This window comes from Macaca fascicularis, chromosome 12 (assembly GCF_037993035.2).
Source record: "Macaca fascicularis isolate 582-1 chromosome 12, T2T-MFA8v1.1".
Lineage (NCBI taxonomy): Eukaryota > Metazoa > Chordata > Mammalia > Primates > Cercopithecidae > Macaca > Macaca fascicularis.
The window spans coordinates 133,670,917-133,688,098 of NC_088386.1; the positions used below are offsets into that span (position 1 = coordinate 133,670,917).

A 17,182-nucleotide genomic window follows, 5' to 3' on the forward strand; every position below is an offset into this window, starting at 1 on the left:
AATAAAGAGAAAGTGAATAGCACGGTGACTCACTGAGTCTTAAACACTGCAGGTATTTCATGTACAGTCTCCTCCTGAGTCCTAGAAGAATTTCACTTTAGAAATGACTTTTCCCCCAGAGTTACAGTGTGATTCATTTTTCATTCATTGTACATTGAATTGTATTTCTGAGAAGAGTACTGATGGACAGAAAGTTCCTTCTGTCAGTTGACATGCTGCTTCCTTTCTGATGGGCTCTAACTTCAGCTTTTTGGTTTCATTCAGAATAGAGAAATTAACATATTTTACTGGCGGGTGTTTTCAGATTAAGAAACTCAAAGGGCAGCTGGAGGAGAGACAGAAGATTGGCAAACTAGACAATCTTCGATCTGAAGATGATGTCTTGGAAAACGGGACAGACATGCATGTAATGGACCTACAAAGTAAATGTCAACTCTTGTGTAGAAGTAAATGCTTTCATATGTACTGCTTTAGTATACTTGTGCTGGCAGAGAAAACTGTCACGGCAAAGAATGCCCTCATTCCCTCTCATCCCCACAAAAGCCCTTGAAAATAGAAGCACAAGGATGGGTAGGTGGACAGAACAATGCTATTTCTCTCTGACCCTATGAAATAGAACAGGTGCCCAAAAATGTGCGCCAAGATACCACCACATGTTGTGCTGATGGAAACCACATTTACTTTGCTGGATACAGCCATCTTTTGATCTGTTGATTGTATGAAAAAAAGAAAAAAGAAAGGCTTTTTTAATGCCAATAAACTAGAAACAGTCTTAAGGGAGATAAAATTATGCCCAGTCTCTCTCCCCCCTTTTCCCTACCCCCCCACCATTTCTTTGTTTTCTTTACTCATAGGCAGGCACTCTCTTATCTGGGGTCTGCTGCCCCAAGCACAGGGGCGGAAGGCACTTTCCCAGCCTGGGTTCGTGGGGAGAGAGTGCCTTCTACTCTCAGCTCTGGGAGGTTGTGGAGGCAGGGCCAGAACTAACAGATTTGCAAGATGATTACAAAGTAAGGGCTTGGTTCCCAGTAACTATTGTTTTAATATTTGAAAAGCCCAAGAGCTTAACAGATTTTCCTTCTCTTTCAACCTTTAGGGGATGCCAACAGACAGATCAGCGACCTCAAATTTAAACTTGCAAAATCTGAGCAAGAGATAACTGCATTAGAACAAAATGTACGTGTAAGCAACAACGGGCAGAACTGATGATTGACTGGAGTTTTACTTGCTAGAAATAGCCCTGAAAGGCTGAGGACCAAAAAAAGCCAAGATTTTTAGAACCAAAAAATGTCCTGAGAGGGATAAGTTAGGACAGCAAGTCTTTCCATCCGTTTCTTACAGAGAACAAGTAGGAAGGAAAGAATTCTTAGAATTTAAGTTGTTATAATAGATACTAATCCTTTATCAACAACAGTTAGTTGTAGAAAATAGCTAATGTGGCTTGGGAGTGTTTTAAAATTTTGTTCTTTAAAAAAAATGTAGTTAATTGGCCGGGCGCAGTGGCTCACGCCTGTAATTCCAGCACTTTGGGAGGCTGAGATGGGTGGATCAATGAAGGTCAGGAGTTTGAGACCAGCCTGGCCAACCCCATCTCTACTAAAAATACAAAAATTAGCTGGGCATGGTGGCAGGCACCTGTAATCTCAGCTACTCAGGACGCTGAAGCAGGAGAATCGCTTGAACTGGGGTGTCTGAGGTTGCAGTAAGCTGAGATCACACCACTGCACTGCAGCCTGGGCAACAGAGCGAGCCTCTGTCTCAAAAATAAAATAAATAAATAAATAATTTAGCTAATTAACAAACCACATCATCTGGGACGTCCCTCTTGCCTGGGCTTTTAGCCTGTCTCTTGCAGCAAGGCCAGCTCTCCCTGGTGTCTAGACATAGGGCACTCCTGCCTCTAGCACACTGGGCCCTGGGGCAATTTTGTTCTAGCTAGAAAGAGAGGAAAAAAAACAGGGTATACTTGGCTGGAACTTTTTGGAATGTTTATAGAAACAAAAATGAGAACAGCTCATGTAGAGATGATGCGTGCTTTTGATTGCAGCAGAATGAAGGTGTCCGGCAGGCCTTCGCTGCTGCGGTCTCTCATCTCAGAATCTTGGCTGGGGAATGCCATGCCTAAGCCTCCTCCTTTCACTCCTCACCCTGTCCTTTCCTCCTCCCACCCCCACCACCCCAGGAGAGATTAGACTGGAGCTGAGGTCCTGATGGAACCCACCCCTTACCAGCACCATTCTGCCTGGACACACTGTTCTGTTTCCAACAGAGCAGCCCCACACAGTGGGAGAAGCAGGCAGCAAGGCGCCAGCACTGCGGAAACGACCCTGGTGGACGGGGTCAGAGGAAATGGGTCCCCATCGCGTCAACACGGGGTCGCCCAGAAATAAGAACTAATAATAGCTTGCTTGGCTCAAACCCACACCATAGTCCAAAATGTTATAAGTATTTACATGGTGTATTCTCCCATTTTATTAAATCACACCCTTTGATCTCAAAGTAAAGAAACTGAAGAAAGAAAACAGGCCTATCAATTTATACGTATGTTTTTTTTCTACCTTTTAGGTAATAAGGTTAGAAAGTCAAGTATCACGTTACAAATCAGCGGCTGAAAATGCAGAAAAAATAGAAGATGAACTTAAGGCGGAAAAACGGAAACTCCAAAGAGAGGTAAATTTCCTAGGCAATTTCTAGGAAGAGAATGGCTGCAAGTATTTCTCTAGTGGGAACAGTACAGGGAGGATTTACTACTGTGACATCTGCCCCTGGGCTGGTCATTGTCAGATCATCCCACACCACTCTGCAGTGCTGGCGTCTTAATAAAGGAAGGCATGACTCAGCCAGTTAGTGCTTAAGGCCAGACCCTTGTTGGCATCAACTAGTTGACCTGTCAGTTTTGAGCATCTCCTATAGGTCTTGTCCATAAACATCAAGGTAATGAGATAAAGGAGTAGCCAGGCCTCTTATGCTCCGCATATTTTTTGTGTCATGCAGAATGAGCCCAGGTAGAGGAGCCAGGAGCCCGTGGGCCCGCTGTGGCCAAGAGCTGGGTGTGGCACCAGGGCCAGGCCACAGCTGCCTCAGGTCACCCTGTGGAAAGTGCCCTTGAGAAACTGAGCTGCTGTCACTCCACCTGCTGGTCACACTCCCAAATTACCATGCTTCCCAATTAAAACACATATTTTACCTTACTGAAGACACTTGGCAAAGTTGTTCGTTCAACAAATATTTACAGCATCCATTGCATGCTGAGCATGGGTTCAGGTGCTGGAGATGCAGCTGTGACCTTGACAGAAGTCTCTGCCTCCATGGAGCCTACGCTTTGGAAGAGGGAGGTCAATAAAAGTGACCACAGGCAGCAGAGGGGCTGGGGTGCGGAATGGCCCAGGCCAGGGCAGTTCTAGGTAGGTGGCCAAGGAAGACTTTCCTTCTTGTGGCATGTAAGAACAGGACTGAACAGCCCAGGGAGTGAGCCAGGCGGACCTGGGAGAAAGCCTTCCACGCAAAGGATCAGCATGTGCAGGGGAGCTGGGGGCAAGGCACTGCCTTTGTCAAGGAACAGTCAGAGCGGTGAGCAGGGGCTGAGGGGGAGGAGGGAGCAGTCAGAGCACCCCAGCCCATGAGGCAGGGCCGTGGAGGCCGTGGACAGGACTTGGGCTCCTCCTGTGAGTAAAGTGGGAGCTACTGCAGTTTTAAGCAAAGGAGGGGCTTATGTTGATTTATGTTTCAATAGGATCACTCAGGCTGGGCGCGATCGCTCACGCCTGTAATCCCAGCACTTTGGGAAGCCGAGGTGAGCAAATCACTTGAGCTCAGGAGTTCAAGACCAGCGTGGGCAACATAGTGAAACCCTGTCTCTACATAAAGTGCAAAAAAACAAATTAGCCGGGTGTGGTGGCCTGTGCCTGTAGTCTCAGCTACTTGGGAGGCTGAGGCAGGAGGATTCCTTGAGCCTGGGAGGTGAAGGCTGCTTTGACCCATGAGCGTGCCACTGCATTCCAGCCTGGGGTGACAGAGAGTGAGACCCTGTTTCAAAAAAAAAAAAAGGAAAGAATCACTCCTTTTGTATTTAAACTATAGGAAAGGGACTATGGAGGAGAAACCAAAGATGTCATTTCTCTCCTCTTTATTTTGTTTATTTATTTATTGTTTTTTACATTTACTTTATTTTATTTTATTTTTGAGAGAGAGTCTGACTCTGTTGCCCAGGCTGTAGTGCAATGGCACCATCTCGGCTGACTGCAAACTCTGCCTCCCATCTCAGCCTCCCGAGTAGCTGGGATTACAGGCACCCACCATCATGCCTGGCTAATTTTTATATTTTTGTAGAGATAGGGGTTCTCCATGTTGGCCAGGCTGGCCATTTTTGTAGAGATAGGGTTTCTCCATGTTGGCCCCTGCCTTGGCCTCCCAAAGTGCTGGGATTACAGGCATGAGCCACCACGCCTGGCCTTCTCTCCTCTTTAAAAATCATTTTTCACCCACATGCCCCTCCATGCCACCTCAGTTCTTAGCCCCTCACCAGCAAAGTGTGCAACCCCTTGAAAATGCTGTCAGAGCCTCGGGCCCTCCCCTTCTTGGAGCCTGACATGCACACCCTCACACATACATGTATATGTGTATATATGCATGTACATACACACATAAATACTTTTGACCTTCTTAAATCCCACTTATCAGATAATACAATTGTGTTGTTGTTTTTCATCACCCATGTTTGTTTGACGTAGCTACATATTGGCCACTTTATATGTCTTTCCGGCTAGTGTCTCAGACTGTACTAGAATCATTTTCCTCCTCCCTGAAGTACATACTGTAAAGGTTCTTTTAGAGCAGACTTCTTGGTGGTAAATTCCATTTTTGTTTATACCTGTTTTTGTTTCAGCCTTGTTCTTGGATGGTAGTACTGACCCTTTGCCCATTCTAGAAAATCATTTTCCTGAAGATCCTGGGAGTCGGTTCTTCACCCGCAGCTTAGCTTGTGCATCTGTCCACATGAGTGGGACCCAGTGGCGGCTCCTGTGCCCTTCCCACGCTCCAGATGTTCCTTCTGCTTCCCTGGTGCACCCCTCAATGTGCCACTCTTGCTGCAGCCCATATGTGTTGATGTAGACTGTTTCACTTAGCATTGCCATTATGATTTATGGTTTTAACCCAGGAGTTATTTACTTTTTTTTTTTTTTATACTTTAAGTTCTAGGGTACATGTGCACAACGTGCATGTTTGTTACATATGTATACGTGTGCCATGTTGGTGTGCTGCACCCATTAACTCATCATTTACATTAGGTATATCTCCTAATGCTATCCCGCCCCCCTTCCCCACAATAGGCCCTGGTGTGTGATGTTCCCCTTCCTGTGTCCAAATGATCTCATTGTTCAATTCCCACCTATGAGTGAGAAAATGCGGTGTTTGGTTTTCTGTTCTTGCGATAGTTTGCTGAGAATGATGGTTTCCAGCTGCATCCATGTCCCTACAAAGGACACGAACTCATCCTTTTTTATGGCTGCATAGTATTCCATGGTGTATATGTGCCACATTTTCTTAATCCAGTCTGTCACTGATGGACATTTGGGTTGATTCCAAGTCTTTGCTATTGTGAATAGTGCCGCAATAAACATACATGTGCATGTGTCTTTATAGCAGCATGATTTATAATCCTTTGGGTATATACCCAGTAATGGGATGGCTGGGTCAAATGGTATTTCTAGTTCTAGATCCTTGAGAAATCGCCACACTGTTTTCCACAATGGTTGAACTAGTTTACAGTCCCACCAACAGTGTAAAAGCGTTCCTATTTCTCCACATCCTCTCCAGCACCTGTTGTTTCCTGACTTTTTAATGATTGCCATTCTAACTGGTGTGGCATGGTACCTCATTGTGGTTTTGATTTTCATTTCTCTGATGGCGAGTGATGATGAGCGTTTTTCATGTGTCTGTTGGCTGTATGAATGTCTTCTTTTGAGAAGTGTCTGTTCATATCCTTTGCCCACTTTTTGATGGGGTTGTTTGTTTCTTTCTTGTAAATTTGTGTGATTTCTTTGTAGGTTCTGGATATTAGCCCTTTGTCAGATGAGTAGATTGCAAAAATTTTCTCCCATTCTGTAGGTTGCCTGTTCACTCTGATGGTAGTTTCTTTGCTGTGCAGAAGCTCTTCAGTTTAATTAGATCCCATTTGTCAGTTTTGGCTTTTGTTGCCGTTGCTTTTGGTGTTTTAGATATGAAGTCCTTGCCCATGCCTATGTCCTGAATGGTATTACCTAGGTTTTCTTCTAGGGTTTTTATGGTTTCAGGTCTAACATTTAAGTCTCTAATCCATCTTGAATTAATTTGCGTATAAGGAGTAACGAAAGGATCCAGTTTCAGCTTTCTACTTATGGCTAGCCAATTTTCCCAGCACCATTTATTAAATAGGGAATCCTTTCCCCATTTCTTGTTTTGGTCAGGTTTGTCAAAGATCAGATGGCTGTAGATGTGTGGTATTATTTCTGAGGGCTCTGTTCTGTTCCATTGGTCTATATCTCTGTTTTGGTACCAGTACCATGCTGTTTTGGTTACTGTAGCCTTGTAGTATAGTTTGAAGTCAGGTAGCATGATGCCTCCAGCTTTGTTCTTTTGGCTTAGGATTGTCTTGGCAATGCAGGTTCTTTTTTGGTTCCATATTAATTTTAAAGCAGTTTTTTCCAATTCTGTGAAGAAAGTCATTGGTAGCTTGATGGGCATGGCATTGAATCTATAAATTACCTTGGGCAGTATGGCCATTTTCACGATATTGATTCTTCCTATCCATGAGCATGGTATGTTCTTCCATTTGTTTTGTGTCCTCTTTTATTTCACTGAGCAGTGGTTTGTAGTTCTCCTTGAAGAGGTCCTTTACATCCCTTGTAAGTTGGATTCCTAGGTATTTTATTCTCTTTGAAGCTATTGTGAATGGGAGTTCATTCATGATTTGGCTCTCTGTTTGTCTGTTACTGGTGTATAAGAATGCTTGTCATTTTTGCACATTGATTTTGTATCCTGAGACTGCTGAAGTTGCTTATCAGCTTAAGGAGATTTGGGGCTGAGATGATGGGCTTTTCTAAATATACAATCATGTCATCTGCAAACAGACAATTTGACTCCCTCTTTTCCTAACTGAATACTCTTTATTTCTTTCTCTTGCCTGATTGCTGTAGTCAGAAATTCCAACACTATGTTGAATAGGAGTGGTGAGAGAGGGCATCCCTGTCTTGTGCCAGTTCTCAAAGGGAATGCTTCCAGTTTTTGCCCATTCAGTATGATATTGGCTGTGGGTTTGTCATAAATAGCTCTTATTATTTTGAGATACGTTCCATCAATACCGAATTTATTGAGATTTTTTAGCATGAAGGGCTGTCAAATTTTGTCAAAGGCCTTTTCTGCATCTATTGAGATTAAAATGTGGTTTTTATCTTTGGTTCTGTTTATTTGCTGGATTACGTTTATTGATTTGCATCTGTTGAACCAGCCTTGCATCCCAGGGATGAAGCCCACTTGATCATGGTGGATAAGCTTTTTGATGTGCTGCTGGATTCGGTTTGCCAGTATTTTATTGAGGATTTTTGCATCGATGTTTATCAGGGATATTGGTCTAAAATTCTCTTTTTTTGTTGTGTCTCTGCCAGGCTTTGGTATCAGGATGATGTTGGGCTCATAAAATGAGTTAGGGAGGATTCCCTCTTTTTCTATTGATTGGAATAGTTTCAGAAGGAATGGTACCAGCTCCTCCTTGTACCTCTGGTAGAATTCGGCTGTGAATTCGCCTGGTCCTGGACTTTTTTTGGTTGGTAGGCTATTAATTATTGCCTCAATTTCAGAGCCTGCTATTGGTCTATTCAGGGATTCAACTTCTTCCTGGTTTAGTCTTGGAAGAGTGTAAGTGTCCAGGAAATTATCCATTTCTTCTAGGTTTTCTAGTTTATTTGCATAGAGGTGTTTATAGTATTCTCTGATGGTAGTTTGTATTTCTTTGGGGTCGTTGGGGATATCCCCTTTATTATTTTTTATTGCATCTATTTGATTCTTCTCTTTTCTTCTTTATTAGTCTTGCTAGCGATCTATCAATTTTGTTGATCTTTTCAAAAAACCAGCTCCTGGATTCATTGATTTTTTGGGGAGGGTTTTTTGTGTCTCTATCTCCTTCAGTTCTGCTCTGATCTTAGTTATTTCTTGCCTTCTGCTAACTTTTGAACGTGTTTGCTCTTGCTTCTCTAGTTCTTTTAATTGTGATGTTAGGGTGTCAATTTTAGATCTTTCCTGCTTTCTCTTGTGGGCATTTAGTGCTATAAATTTCCTCTACACGCTGCCTTAAATGTGCCCCAGAGATTCTGGTATGTTGTATCTTTGTTCTCATTGGTTTCAAAAAACATATTTATTTCTGCCTTCATTTCGTTATGTACCCAGTAGTCATTCAGGAGCAAGTTGTTCAGTTTCAATGTAGTTGAGCAGTTTTGATTGAGTTTCTTAGTCCTGAGTTCTAGTTTGATTGCACTGTGGTCTGAGAGACAGTTTGTTCTAATTTATGTTCTTTGACATTTGCTGAGGAGTGCTTTACTTCCAACTATGTGGTCAATTTTGGAATAAGTGCAATGTGGTGCTGAGAAGAATGTATATTCTGTTGTTTTGGGGTGGAGAGTTCTGTAGATGTCTATTAGGTCCGCTTGGTGCAGAGTTTAGTTCAATTCCTGGATATCCTTGTTAATTTTCTGTCTCGTTGATCTGTCTAATGTTGACAGTGGGGTGTTAAAGTCTCCCATTATTATTGTATGGGAGTCTAAGTCTCTTTGTAAGTCTCTAAGGACTTGCTTTATGAATCTGGGTGCTCTTGTATTGGGTGCATATATATTTAGGATAGTTAGCTCTTCCTGATGAATTGATCCCTTTACCATTATGTAAAGGCCTTCTTTGTCTCTTTTGATCTTTGATGGTTTAAAATCTGTTTTATCAGAGACTAGGATTGCAACCCCTGTTTTTTTTTGTTTTCCATCTGCTTAGTAGATCTTCCTCCATCCCTTTATTTTGAGCCTATGTGTGTCTCTGCATGTGAGATGGGTCTCCTGAATACAGCACACTGATGGGTCTTGACTCTTTATCCAATTTGCCAGTCTGTGTCTTTTAATTGGACCATTTAGTCCATTTACATTTAAGGTTAATATTGTTATGTGTGAACTTGATCTTGTCATTATGATATTAGCTGGTTATTTTGCTCGTTAGTTGATGCAGTTTCTTCCTGGCATCGATGGTCTTTACATTTTGGCATTTTTTTGCAATGGCTGGGACCAGTTGTTCCTTTCCATGTTTAGTGCTTCCTTCAGGATCTCTTGTAGGGCAGGCCTGGTGGTGACAAAATCTCTAAGCATTTGCTTGTCTGTAAAAGATTTTATTTCTCCTTCACTTACGAAACTTAGTTTGGCTGGATATGAAATTCTGGGTTGAAAATTCTTTTCTTTAAGAATGTTGAATATTGGCCCCCACTCTCTTCTGGCTTATAGAGTTTCTGCCGAGAGATCTGCTGTTAGTCTGATGGGCTTCGCTTTGTGGGTAACCCGACCTTTCTCTCTGGCTGCCCTTAACATTTTTTCCTTCATTTCAACTTTGGTGAATCTGACAATTATGTGTCTTGGAGTTGCTCTTCTCGAGGAGTATCTTTGTGGTGTTCTCTGTATTTCCTGAACTTGAATGTTGGCCTGCCTTACTAGGTTGAGGAAGTTCTCCTGGATGATATCCTACAGAGTGTTTTCCAACTTGGTTCCATTTTCCCCGTCACTTTCAGGCACACCAATCAGACGTAGATTTGGTCTTTTCACATAATCCCATATTTCTTGGAGGCTTTGTTCATTTCTTTTTACTCTTTTTTTCTCTACACTTCTCTTCTCGCTTCATTCATTTGATCTTCAATCACTGATAGTCTTTCTTCCAGTTGATCGAGTCGGTTACTGAAGCTTGTGCATTTGTCACGTAGTTCTCATGTCATGGTTTTCATCTCTATCAGTTCGTTTGTGGTCTTCTCTGCGGTGATTATTCTAGTTATCCATTCTTCCATTCTTTTTTCAAGGTTTTTAGTTTCTTTGCACTGGTTACATAGTTCCTCTTTTAGCTCTGAGAAGTTTGATCGACTGAAGCCTTCTTCTCTCAGCTCGTCAAAGTCATTCTCCATCCAGCTTTGTTCCATTGCTGGCGATGAGCTGCATTCCTTGGAGGGGGAGATGCACTCTGATTTCCAGCTTTTCTGCACTGCTTTTTCCCCATCTTTATGGTTTTATCTGCCTTTGGTCTTTGATGATGGTGACATACTGATGGGGTTTTGGTGTGGGTGTCCTTTCTGTTTGTTAGTTTTCCTTCTAACAGTCAGGACCCTCAGCTGCAGGTCTGTTGGAGTTTGCTTGAGGTCCACTCCAGACCCTGTTTGCCTGGGTATCAGCAGTGGAGGCTGCAGAAGATAGAATATTGCTGAACAGCGAGTGTTGCTGTCTGATTCTTGCTCTGGCAGAAGCTTCGTCTCAGAGGTGTACCCAGCCATGTGAGGTGTGAGGTGTTGGTCTGCACCTAGTGGGGGATGTCTCCCAGTTAGGCTACTCAGGGGTCAGGGACCCACTTGAGCAGGCAGTCTGTCTGTTCTCAGATCTCAGCCTCTGTGCTGGGAGAACCACTGCTCTCTTCATAGCCGATTTTCCAGGTGTTGTATGTCTCAGTTTCCCTCGGCTAGGAAAAGGAATTCCCTTCTGCCTTGTGCTTCCCAGGTGAGGCGATGCCTCGCCCTGCTTCAGCTCTCACTGGTCAGGCTGCACCCACTGACCAACATAGACTGTCCGACACGCCCCAGTGAGATGAACCTGGTACCGCAGTTGAAAATGCAGAAATCACCCATCTTCTGTGTCGCTCATGCTGGGAGCTGGAGGATGGAGCTGTTCCTATTTGGCCATCTTAGGCACCCCCCTCCTTTACTTTTTTAAAATGTAAAATTTTTTCATTTAACTTTTTTTTTTCTTTTTTTTTTTTTTTTTTGACACAGGGTCTCACTCTGTTGCCCAAGCTGGAGTGCAGTGGCACAATCTTGGCTCACTGCAACCTCCACCTCCCAGGTTCAAGCGATTCTCCTGCCTCAGCCTCCCAAGTAGCTGGGATTACAGGTGCCTGCCACCATGCCCAGCTAATTTTTATATTTTTAGTAGAGACAAGGTTTCACCATGTTGGCCAGGCTGGTCTTGAACTCCTGACCTCAGGTGATCCACCCGCCTTGGCCTCCCAAAGTGCTGGGATTACAGGCGTGAGCCACCAGGCCCTGACCATTTAACTTTCTTTTTTTTTTTTTTTGAGACGGAGTCTCGCTCTGCCACCCAGGCTGGAGTGCAGTGGCCGGATCTCAGCTCACTGCAAGCTCCGCCTCCCGGGTTCACGCCATTCTCCTGCCTCAGCCTCCCGAGTACCTGGGACTACAGGCGCCCGCCACTGCGCCCGGCTAGTTTTTTGTATTTTTTAGTAGAGACGGGGTTTCACTGTGTTAGCCAGGATGGTCTCGATCTCCTGACCTCGTGATCCGCCCGTCTCGGCCTCCCAAAGTGCTGGGATTACAGGCTTGAGCCACCGCGCCCGGCCGACCATTTAACTTTCTAGCTTAATTTTGCTATGGTCAGAGAACATCGTTCCTGTTATATCTGGTCTTTGAAATTTGTCAATACTTGCTTAATGGCCGATACATGATTCGCTTTTGTAAATTAAATGTCTCAAATTTGCTTAGGAAGAATGTATAGTCTCTGATTTATGGACGCAAAATTCTGTATACGTCCACTGATCAAACTTGTGAAGTGTGTATTCAGATCTGATTTCTTTTGTCTGCTTAAGTTCTCAGTAGCTGATAGAGACTTGTCAAGCTCTTCCATAAAATCAGAGTGGATTTCTCTCATTCTCCCTATTTCTCCTATATATTTTGAGGCTATTGATACTAGGTGTTTAAAATTCTGATATCTTCTTGATGAGTTAAACTTTTTGTCATTTTGTAGTGACCCTTTTGGTCCCTGCTGCTGTTGACCTTGTCAGGTATTCACGTGGCTGCATCAGCTTTCTTTTGGTTAATATTTGTCCACTTCTGATTTTTCCATCCCTTGGCTTCCAGTCTTCCCTGTGTTGTCATGCTTTAGATGATCTCTTTTAGATGCACATAGCTAGGTGGCGGTGGTTTTTAATTGAATCTGAAAACTGCGTATCTTTTTTTTTTTTTTTTTTTGAGATGGAGTCTCGCTCAGTTGCCCAGGCTGGAGTGCAGTGGCCTGATCTCAGCTCACTGCAAGCTCCACCTCCCAGGTTTACGCCATTCTCCTGCCTCAGCCTCCAGAGTAGCTGGGACTACCGGCGCTTGCCGCCTCGCCCGGCTCGTTTTTTTTGTATTTTTTAGTAGAGATGGGGTTTCACCGTGTTAGCCAGGATGGTCTCGATCTCCTGACCTCGTGATCTGCCCGTCTTAATAGAGCCTTTAGTCCATTGTTATTGGTATATTTGGACTTGTTTTCACCATCTGACTGCGGATAACCATTTGTCCTGTCTTTTGTGTGTCCTCTTTCTCTCTCCAAATATAAACTTTATATTCAATTTCTATTCTTTTCAGTGATCACATATTGGGTATTCTTATTTAACTTAAAAAAAATTAAAGTTGAACACTATCTTTACTCCCCTCCTGTAAAATAGAAGGACTTTTGAGCACCTTAGCTTCACTCTCCTGCCTGACATGCACACACTCACACATATGTGTATATGTGTGTGTATGTATATATGTACATCCACACATAAATACTTTTGACCTTCATAAATCCCTCTTCTCAGATAATACTATTGTTGTGTTGTTTTTGTTGTTTTATATCGCCCATGTTTTTTTGACATAACTACATATTGGCCATTTTATATGTCTGTCATATTAGTGTCTCAGACTGTACTAGAATCATTTTCCTCCTCCATGAAGTACTTACTGTAGAAATTCTTTTAGAGCAGACTTCTTGGTGGTGAATTCCCTGTTTTTGTTTATACATGTTTTTGTTTCATCCTTGTTCTTGGACAGTAGTGTTGAGGGACATGCAATTCTGTGTGGTGGTCATTTTCCTCAATGATTATAGCCATTATGCCACCATCTGCTGGCTTCCATTGAGCTGTTGAAAAAGCTGTTGTTTTAACGGTGGGTCCTTTGTAGGGGACTTTTTTTTTTTCTTCTCTATTTTCTTTCAGGTTCTTTGTCTTCGATTTTCTACGGTTTTACTGTTAGATGTGGTTTATTGGAATCTTTCTGCTTGAGATATATAGTGTTTCTTGGATCTATGAAGTCTTTTTAAAAATTTGTTTTGGAAAATATTCAACCATTAACTCTTTAAATAATTCCTCTTTTTTAGTCTCTCCCCTTTCCCCTCTGGAGCTCTAATCAGAGGATGTTAGAAATTCTCATTGTCTCCACATTTTTTAACCATCTCTCTTTCATATTTTCTATCTCCTTACCTCTCTCTGTTGCGTAATGCCTAAAGTTTTTGCAAAGATTATCCAGTTCACCTTTTTTTAAAAAAAGTATCTTCATTGTTGATAGTTTCTTGCTGCATGTTCATGTATGCCCTCTTTTTAAATTGTATTCTTATTCTTTAAATATTTCACACACAGCTGTCCTATTTTCTATATCTGACGATTGAAACATGCTCAGTCTTTGGGGGTCTAATTCTGTCATTTATTGCTTCTGTTGACTCTCACTCAAATGGTTTGTCACCTTAGTGTTTTGTGAGCTTATGCATGATTTTAATTTGTAGGAATACTCCAGGCTTAACTTGTGGAAACCTCCTGCAAAAAGGGCTTGCTTCTGCCTCTGCTGGTGAGATGGGGGTGGGACTTCTGTCCCAGGACCCAGACAACCTTCCTTGAGTGTTTTGGGTTCAAAGCAAAGCTGTAGACCCTGTTCTTGTGACCCCCCACAAAACCATGTTCTCCCAGCTTAGGGCACCCCCACTCTGCCATGCTGCCTGTGGGGCCAGATGATGTCCTGCTAATGTGGCTTCTATAGCTTGTCTTCTGCCTGACTCTCAGGCTCCATGGCCCTGGCTCCCAGATGTGGCCGTCTTGGCCTCAGGCATTCCTGCCTTGGACTCTGGCTGCCAGGGCTATGGGGACCACCTCCTCCATGCAGTCCAGGCTCAGCTCTTGTTGTTTGTGTTTGTTTACCTCATGCCTCACTTACCTTTTGTGAAACCATCGGAATCCCCACTGGGCGTGGTGGCTCATGCCTGTAATCCCAGCACTTTGGGAGGTCAAGGTGGGTAGATCAGACCAGCCTGACCAACATGGTGAAACCCAATCTCTACTAAAAATACAAAAAATTAGCTGGGTGTGGTGGTGTGCACCTGTAGTCTCAGCTACTCGGGAGGCTGAGACAAGAGAATTGTTTGAACCCAGGAGACGGAGGTTGCAGTGAGCCAAGATCACACCATTGTACTCTGGCCTGGGCAACAGAGTGAGACTTTGTCTCAAAAAAAAAAAAAAGATGGGGGGGGAGGCGTGGGGCGCTGAGCGTGGTGGCTCATGCCTGTAATCCCAGCACTTTGGGAGGCCAAGGTGGGCAGATCACAAGGTCAGGAGACTGAGACCAGCCTGGCCAACATGGTGAAACCCCACTCTACTAAAATACAAAAAATTAGCTGAACGTGGTGGTGCACACCTATAGTCCCAGGAGGCTGAGGCAGGGGAATCGCTTGAACCCGGGAGGCAGAGGTTGCAGTGAGCCAAAATTGGGCCACTGCCCTCCAGCCTGGTGACACAGCAAGACTCCGTCTCAAAAAAAAGAAAAGAAAATCATCAGGATCCCCAGGAGTGTTCCCTCTCTGGAGTCCAGTTGTTTCAGAGGAAGGGCATCATGAGTGACCAGGGTCCAAGTTATTTTATTTTTCAGTAGGACTGGAATTTTGGTAACACAAAACCCTGTTACGTTTGGAGGAAACAAGTTCCTCAAAGCTCATTGCTTTTTCCTCTGTTCCCAGCTCCGCTCTGCATTGGATAAAACAGAAGAGCTCGAGGTGAGCAACGGCCACTTAGTGAAGCGTCTGGAAAAAATGAAAGCAAATCGGAGTGCACTGTTGTCCCAGCAGTAAATTCCAGCTCTGAACAGGCAACTGGTTGGTGACTGGAGAGCATTGTTTCATAGGCTTTTCTCTGTCCTGTCTGGGAGCGCTGCTTCTTCCCCTGCCTTCTGAGAGAAGACGACCGTGGCAAGCTTAGCACTTAGGGGCTCCCGTGCCATGGCTCACCCGAGGAAGCCCCAGCAGCCACCAGGTGCCTCTGTGTGCAGACCCCTGGCCCGGGCTGGGGCCGACGCTCAGAACCTGCAGATACTTCATAAGCACATGGGGGCCTCGAGGGAGCTCTGTCTGACCGCACAGCAGCCTCTGAATGCCACTGGAAATGGTGATCAAAGTAAAGATTCAGTTGGGACTTGAGTTCTTTTTTTTTTCATGTGTCTTGCTGAAGATTAAGGGGAAATGTTACAGTGTTGGGACTTCCTTTCATGGCAGAATCTACAATTTGAGCGACTTCAGTAGTATCTCTTAGTCTACGCTTTTCATACACAAAAACACTGTGGAACCACAAGCCATTACCAAGCAAAACTCTTTCACTGGAAACAAGGGGGCAGTCTAGTAGTAAAAGTGACCTTAAGAAGACTCTTTACAGGCAACAAATTAAGATTTTCTAAGGGATTTTTGCATCAGTTCAGTCATAGGAATACTTTTTTCCAGGGTAATTAGGCAAAGCTTCACTGAAAATGACAGCTTTTCATTTGCATTATTTAATCCTTATATTTGGAATTGAAGTTGTTAACTTCTTTTAAAGAATGTACTATTAGAAAAATTAAAAGTGAAATGTTGAGAGACTTCAGCAATGTGGTTTTAATTTTTTTCCACTGAGAAAGAAGATCTTTAATTTCATATTAACGGTTCTGTATATTTTGGGTCTTTTTTTATTTTTTAAGAATATCAAATCAATTCATTTTTCTTTCCCTATTTTTTAAAAAAAGGTGTTTTCACAGAATGAGTGCACTTAAAAAGTGAAGTGAAGAAGGAGGTAACAGTAGAGATGATGGCGATATCATCAAGGACAAAAGTAAAAACCTTTAGCTACCTGCTGATTTTTAGTGACTGTTCATATATGTTGTATTTCAAATATGGCTGGTGAAGCCAGCCAGCTTTTCCGGACATTATCAAGTGGAAACCACATCAGTATCATCCAAAACCATATCTAGTCTTAACGCACGGAGAATGCTGGAGTGAGGGTTGTGAGTTCAGGGTGTATAATTAAGAAAACACTCCCAGAGTAATGCTAGGAGTCACCAGCGTCCATCCCCCAGAACTGTATGGATCCAGGATATACACAGCTGCGTTCCATTAAGAAAGAGATGCAATCTCTATTAAAATACACAGATTTTTGTATCTCCTTGTGCAGAGGATATTTGCCACTGCCCATTGGGAGGCAGACAAGTTATAGGAGGCTGGGGGCCAACACTGGCAAGTAGGAAACCAAGGGTAAGGACAGGTAAGCAAAACGTGCTGGCAGGTGGGCACCACTGGGAGACCCACACTGCACACCCAGGCGCTGTATGAACAGGAAGGAGGAAGGAAGCTGGACGAAGCCCCTCAGGGACCCTGTCCTGACCATGCTGGGCCCACCAGCAAAGGGGAGATGTTCAGTTCATTGTCCCATCCTTCAGGTTTCTTCCACAACATCTGAATACAAACATGTTTAACCGGGAAAATGTCTATGTCACTCACGAATAACACCAGTAGCAAACACTCACACAGCACGCAGACATGCTCGGCAGCATGCTGACGCTTTTAGGTATTTTTCACTCGTAATTTTCACATATTTCCACTCATTTCATTTGCACAGAAATTCTATGAGGTAGATGCTGTTATTAAATCCACATTACAGATGAGGGAACCAGGGTCCAGGAAGGTGAACTGGCCAGACGTCCCCCAGCTGGTAAGTACAGGGCTGCAAGGCATTGATTCCCAGGTGTCTCACTGCCCTGAGAAGATGGCGTTTTCCCTATCAGTGGCTCTGAGGAAGTCAAGCCTTCAGTCTCTACCTTTCCCACCAATTCTTTTGGAAACAGCAAACCAATGTTACACACACTTCCTAATCCAGAGGAAGCTAG

At 43.6% G+C, this 17,182-nt stretch overlaps 1 protein-coding gene across 26 annotated transcripts in view; it reads left to right on the forward strand.

Annotated features, from left to right (window-relative positions):
* LRRFIP1 (LRR binding FLII interacting protein 1) overlaps positions 1 to 15,906 on the forward strand; it is a 167,553-nt gene extending 151,647 nt beyond the window's left edge. For all 26 annotated transcript variants that reach the window (XM_005574762.5, XM_074010591.1, XM_074010596.1 and 23 more), the window contains 4 exons: positions 305 to 422; positions 1,097 to 1,176; positions 2,566 to 2,670; positions 15,015 to 15,906. In XM_005574762.5, the coding sequence (XP_005574819.3) occupies positions 305 to 422; positions 1,097 to 1,176; positions 2,566 to 2,670; positions 15,015 to 15,125 (414 nt within the window). In that variant the 3' untranslated portion in view covers positions 15,126 to 15,906. The remainder of the gene's footprint in view (positions 1 to 304; positions 423 to 1,096; positions 1,177 to 2,565; positions 2,671 to 15,014) is intronic.
* The last annotated feature ends 1,276 nt before the right edge of the window (positions 15,907 to 17,182 follow it).